At 46.9% G+C, this 6530-nt stretch overlaps 1 protein-coding gene across 1 annotated transcript; it reads left to right on the forward strand.

Annotated features, from left to right (window-relative positions):
* The first annotated feature begins 2250 nt into the window (after nucleotides 1–2250).
* On the forward strand, nucleotides 2251–5309 carry AVPR1A (arginine vasopressin receptor 1A). The gene is made up of 2 exons (XM_053978145.1): nucleotides 2251–3259; nucleotides 4990–5309. The coding sequence occupies exons 1-2, from the start codon at nucleotides 2251–2253 to the stop codon at nucleotides 5271–5273; spliced, it is 1293 nt and encodes a 430-aa protein (XP_053834120.1). The 3' UTR covers nucleotides 5274–5309.
* Nucleotides 5310–6530: the final 1221 nt, after the last annotated feature.

The raw sequence follows: 6530 nt of genomic DNA on the forward strand, positions 1-6530 counted from the left end.
CCACTACTCTTAGGATTAAGCAACCCAGATCAGAGTAGATGCTGATTAATCTAGTATCAAAACCTTTGTCTGGACAGTATTTTTTAGCTACTAGATATAAATAAAATTCTCTACTGACGTACCTAGGTTTGTTGAAAGAAAGGAGTTTGTAACAGCCTCTTTAGGTATGTTATCTAAAAATATCAATTTTGATCAATTTGGGAAATTAAACAAACAAATACATCAAGACTAGCCCTCGATTATTTCTGTCTGATGGAGTAAAATACAGTAAAAAATATTATCAATATCACACTTAACTTGGTAAGCACTAGGTACAGCATTGTGCAATGATATTCAGGCAACTTTCTAGCCCTTTACTCTGGAACCATTATTACAAACGCCATTCAGAGGAACAAAGAATAGGTTGAAAAAGGAGTATTTCTGAGTTGATGTGGGCTTGACAAATTCTCAGTACCCTGAACTAATACAACCATGTTTATCTTTTTGTCGGCTGCTAAAAATATGTTTCTGTCAAACCGAATATCATCTCTTCTGTTAATGGATGACATACCCAGCAGTGAAGAGAGCTTTGTGATCCTCTCATAGTCTGCACAGCAGAAAATGTGTTAGCAGAGTTTCCTGAGTAATGCTGTTCATTTATGTAACATTCAACTCCTGTAAAGCATGTCAGAGAGACAGGCAAGGAACGTGAAAGAAGCCTCGGTAGTGGTATGGTGTTGTGAGATTTCTTGTATGCAGCTTTAATTTCCCCTCTCTATTTGACCTGAAACCTGTAGTCACACTCACCACCTTCCCAGGTCTAACACAATAAAGAGGCACTAAGCTGTGAATAATGCACTGAACTGTTTGTAAAAATCAGGTTTTGGAACAAAAGCAGAAACAAGTTTGCTAGAAACTTAGGATATCCACATTGATTGTCTGTGTTTCCAGGTTTTGGGAGGGTTTGCAGTTTTAATTGGAAAGCTCATGACAACTATTTGCACTGTAGGAGCAGGGGCTCTCCTAAACTCCTATCACTGATCGCTAAGCAAAGGAAGGGTAGTGACAGACTGCGGTGGGTGCACACACTCTCTCAGAGGCTGAAAAGCCCAGAAAGTGGCAAAAAACCTGGGATAAAGCCTTGCTAATGTGTTTAGAAACCTATCATCTTGTATTTTAAATTTTAAAACTCTTCTGGAGTCAAAAATTTTGAAAATATCTTTTTTATTAAAGAAGTAAGATTTAATCTTTCATTCTTTCCCATTTTTTCTTCTCCCTGTAAAATCACATATTTTTTGTAAATGAATTTAACTGTAAACACCTATGAGGAGGCATAGGGAGCTTTATTAAAAACACAGTAGGGCTGGTATCTAACACAATATTTCTTTGTTGTGATCTTATGCGTTTTTGTGTGGCTGAAGGAAGGAGTTTCTAAATGAAGGGTCAAATTCAGGTTCCAGTGAAATCAGGATATAATCCACACTTGTGACAATAGGACCAAAATTTTCACCAAGTCCATTCATTCTGCCAAGAGGAAGAACACTCTTCATCTAAACCGTGTTTAAAACAAGAATTTCAATGGCCCACTGCCAGAAACTCTCCAGTAAATGTGGAGATTTTTCTTGTACTTGCAGAAACGTGATTTAGACCTATGCTAAGGCTTGGATGGCATTTATTGTCTGAGATGAAGTCTTGAAACCTTCAGAGACATTAGGTTGCTTTGAAACTCTGCACTATTTTTTCTAATAATTTACATCTCTGGGGTTGATCCCAGTGAAATGCCAAAGGCCCAGGCGGACTCTCTCAGGACCAAACCATCACCTCTTACCAACAAGTCACTTTGCCCTGGCTAGAAGCCAGATCGGGGTGTGCAGGCTGATGCTGGCAGACCTCCATTTGCTCTGCACGATTACGGCAGTTTTACTCGCAATTATAAGTGCTGCTTTACCTGACAGTGAGGGAGCTCTCTGCGAACACCGTTCCGGCCCGAGCAGCCTTTCCCGCTGCCAGTCCCCGCTCCCACTCGGCGCAGCGCTTTCGGGGCGGAGCGGCCCCGCTCCCGTGGCAGGGCGAGCGGGCGGCGGCTGCCGGGGGAAGGAGGGGGCTGGCGTCAGGCGCTGGGCAGCCCCTGGCACGGGAGCTCCCCCTCGCCTCGCCTCGCCTCCCGCGGCCGGTGGGATAAAGGCACCTGTCCCGGCGCTCCGGGCCGGACGGGAAAAGGCGGACGTGCGGGGGTCGAGCCGAGCCGGGCCCCACCGCGCAGCCCCCTCCATGCGCCTCGCCGGGGGCGCCGGCTCCCCCCGGGCTGTGCCTTTACCCGGGAATGGCAGCTGGTGGCGGGCGGCGGAGCCGGGCGGCGGCAGCAGCCCCAGTCCCGAGGCGTGGTCGGGGTCGCCGAACGGCAGCCTTGGCGGCTGGGACCCCTTCGGGCGGGACGAGGAGCTGGCGAAGCTGGAGATCGCGGTGCTGGCCGTCACCTTCGCGGTGGCGGTGGTGGGGAACGGCAGCGTGCTGCTGGCGCTGCGGCGCACGCCGCGCAAGGCGTCCCGCATGCACCTCTTCATCCGCCACCTCAGCCTGGCCGACCTGGTGGTGGCCTTCTTCCAGGTGCTGCCCCAGCTCTGCTGGGAGGTGACCCACCGCTTCCACGGCCCCGACGGGCTCTGCCGCGTCGTCAAGCACCTGCAGGTCTTCGGCATGTTCGCCTCAGCGTACATGCTGGTGGCCATGACCGCCGACCGCTACATCGCCGTCTGCCACCCGCTGAAGACGCTGCAGCAGCCCACCAAGCGCTCGTACGGGATGATCGCGGCGGCCTGGGCGCTCAGCCTGCTGCTCAGCACCCCGCAGTACTTCATCTTCTCCCTCAGCGAAGTGGAGCGCGGCTCGCAGGTCTACGACTGCTGGGCGCACTTCATCATGCCCTGGGGGCCCCGCGCCTACATCACTTGGATCACCGGCGGCATCTTCATCGCGCCTGTCCTCATCCTCATTATCTGCTACGGCTTCATCTGCTACCGCATCTGGCGCAACGTCCGGGGCAAGACGCGCCCGGGGGAGGCGGCAGCAGCGGGTGGCGGGCGGCGGGCAGGTGATGATGGTGGCCCGCGACGGGGGCTGCTGCTCGCCCCTTGTGTCAGCAACGTCAAAACCATCTCCCGCGCCAAGATCCGCACCGTCAAGATGACCTTCGTCATCGTCTCGGTGTACGTCGTTTGCTGGGCGCCCTTCTTCACCATCCAGATGTGGTCCGTCTGGGACCAGCGCTTCCCCTGGGTCGGTAGGTGACTCCGCCGCTTGTCCCCAGCGGCCGCCCGGCACGCGTTGAGGGCGCAGCCGGCTGTGTCGGGGCGCTGCGCAGCGCTGAGCTGAGCGTGGGGAAACGAGGCGCGGAAGCGGAGAGCGGGACCGAGGCGCGCCCTCCCGGCCGCGCACGGGTCCCTCTCCCGCCGGGGAGTAGCGGCTGAGCGCCCTTGTGGGGGAGAAGAGACAGCCCTGGGCAGCCGCTGCCCTCGGGGCCGCCCCGCCGGCACCGCTCGCAGTTCCGGACCTGGGGGCTCCGGGAGCGGCGGCGGCCGCGGCGCTCGGCTCGGCCTGTCCCGGGAGCAGCCGGAGGGGCTGCTGGCGGCAGCTGCACCTCCGGAGAGGAGCAGCAGCCGCAGCCTTATTATCCCGAGCAAAAGAAGCGGATGGAAACCGGAGTATTTGCTGCCGTAATTTGAACCAGCAACATTTTCGTCCGTTTGAAGCTGCCGATAAGCAAACTTTAGAAATGTTTAGTATTGTTGAGAAGCATGCACACACACATGTCTGAGCAGTTGCATGAAGACAGAACTTATTACGTCTTCTTTCCTCTATCTGCTGTCAAATGATAGGGTTGAGCACACCCTGAACCCTTCCTCTCAGCAAGGCAGTCACCTCTGAGTGCTCCATTAGTCAAGTCACCGATTTTCATGAATCAGTGGCACTTTAGACTTTGGAGATATCTGTCCCGCTGTTAAATGTGGCTGAAAAAAAAAATGGTGAGTTTAAAAGCTATCACATAGGTAATGACAGGAAGCATAGTGACATATATTCTGTTTCCTCATAATGAGAGAGGAGCAAATCAAAATGTTGGAATCCATAATTTCTTGATTTTTAAAAATATCCCCAAATTACCACTTACTGTAGTGAGAGTGTTGATTGCCTCTAATACAGGACTAAAGTCAAGCCTATAATGCAGATCTCTATAGAGAAATAAAGGCTTGCAGTAAACAGATTTTGGGTTTTTTTTGCTTCAAAGGAAATTAAATCTAATTGAACAGATGGGTATTTGATAGGTTTGTTTGAAGAGATTCTTTAAATCCGTGGAACTGCATAACACAGTAATTACATTTTTTTGAAGATTCAATATTTACAAAGAAAAGTCACTAATAATTGATTAGACTAAATACATATTTAGAGTATTTGATCTAACTATTAACTAGTTATTGAAGGTAGAACACCATAGATTTTTCATGCCATAGTGCTAAGTTCTATTTTTCCCTTAAGTAAAATTCATTCAACCTTTAAAATCCAGATTTAATGGACAATCCAGTAGTTAGTTGAGAATTCAATACTTTTCAGCATGCAAATATATACAGCAAAATTCAGTGTTATTGAAAGCAGTGGAAATTTTGCCATTGTCTCCCAGGGTCTGGAAAAAACTTTTCAGTAGTTGAAGCAGGAGCTTATCAACACATGGATACACATCAGTGGAAATGTGACTAAATCATTATTTTGGATGGATTACTCCATAACTTATTCTGTCACAGCTTTTTGAAGTCAGTTCAGAGAAATCCTCATTGACTTCAATGGCAGCCTTACATAAATAAGACCTTTACTCATTATGTTCTCATTATCTGTTTAAAATGCTGCAGTTCAACATTTAGAACTCGAATATTCAGGGAAATAAATCCACTGGTTAATGAAGCAATCAACTAAATGGTGCAAATGTTTTTTTGATGATTAAACAGCTTTCTTCCCCCCCAGATTCTGAAAACACTGCAACTACTGTTACGGCTCTGCTGGCCAGCCTGAACAGTTGCTGTAACCCGTGGATCTACATGTTTTTCAGTGGGCACCTCCTCCAAGACTGCCTACAGAGCTTCCCTTGCTGCCAAAAAATAAAGCAAACGCTGAGTAAAGAAGATTCAAACAGCAATAGCAGGCGACAGACCTCTTTCACCAACAACAGAAGCCCAACTCACAGCCTAAACACATGGAGAGAGATGCCCCACTCCAAATCGACCAGCTTCATCCCCATCCCAACATGAGACAGGCCTCAGGGCAGGCAGGGCTTGCAGTCCCATCATAGTGTTTGGGAAGGTTGTGGCATGGCATTTTATGCCAATCCGGGGCACCATTGGGGTACCAAGGAATGACTAAGATGGCCATGAGACAAAAAAGTGCCCCTTTGCTTGATAAGCTATGCTGCAGTATGTAAATTATTTTCTGAAAGTTTTTTAGGATTTGGGCAACTGATCAGGAAGGTGTGGCAACAATAAAGCAGTTATTTTTTTTTTCAATAGAATTTATTTTAATTTTTATCTATTCCTAAAATACTAAGTGCATTGTTGCTTGCTGTTTAAAGCAGCCAAAACAATGGAGTTGTCATGCATTGGGCTAACTCCACTCTCTAGTGTTAATGCATAAAACTTCTCATGATTGTCTGATGAAGTCATGGGGAAAGAAGGCAATATGAGCAAGATTACAGTTTAGTCTTAAACATTACCAGAAAGGAGTTGAGAAAAAGTCTTGGCTGTCCAGATAAGGAATGGGGTTAGACAGACTCCAACTTGCTGTAATTCAGTTGCTTGTGATGCTTCATCTTGTAAAAGTCTAGCAGTTCTCAGACACTGAAATTCAACAGCCCTTGAGAAGACAAATCTTTTAGTGCTGTTGATGTCTGTATGTGTATTGTGTGGTTTCATTTTTAGGGTGACATTTTCTCTTCCCTTGATGCTGATGAAAATTATACAGCATATTTGTGTGTGCATGTGTGTTGTTGCACCTACTTTCATTTTTTTAAACTAACTTTAAAAATATATTGATGAATAAGTATGATACGCTATGACTAGCTCAGCACCGTTACAAACAGTTACACCAAGAAAACTTATAATAAATACCAGAACTGCTTGCTTTATTGGTAGGAATGCCATCTTTTCTTTTTTAATTCACTAGGACATCTAGGATCAAGCTACATTGCTAAGTTGTCAAGCAAATAGCCTCATGAGCTCAGAAGAGTGCAGTCATTTGGTAAGAGCTGTAGAACCAGTGCATTTCAAGACAGAGATCTGAGAATCAAACTTACAAGTCTTCTGGGACCATATAAAAATTGGCAATGTTGTCCGCTTGTCTTTTTCTATTATTATTTTTTATTGCCAGCTCATGAAAATATAGTCTTAAAAATTGTCAGTAAACTGCAATAAAAAGTCATCACAACACATTTGCTAATTACAAAGCATTCAAGGTGTGCTTGTTTTCAATACAATGCATGCTAAATTGGCTATAGTTCATTTATATGGTAAACA

The sequence above is a fragment of the Vidua macroura genome, chromosome 5, assembly GCF_024509145.1.
Source record: "Vidua macroura isolate BioBank_ID:100142 chromosome 5, ASM2450914v1, whole genome shotgun sequence".
Lineage (NCBI taxonomy): Eukaryota > Metazoa > Chordata > Aves > Passeriformes > Viduidae > Vidua > Vidua macroura.

Coding starts and splice junctions, on each gene's coding strand:
- AVPR1A (XM_053978145.1), top strand. CDS start 2,251: ATGCGCCTCGCCGGGGGCGCCGGCTCCCCCCGGGCTGTGCCTTTACCC. Junction 3,260..4,989: donor CCAGCGCTTCCCCTGGGTCG/GTAGGTGACTCC, acceptor CTTCCCCCCCAG/ATTCTGAAAACACTGCAACT.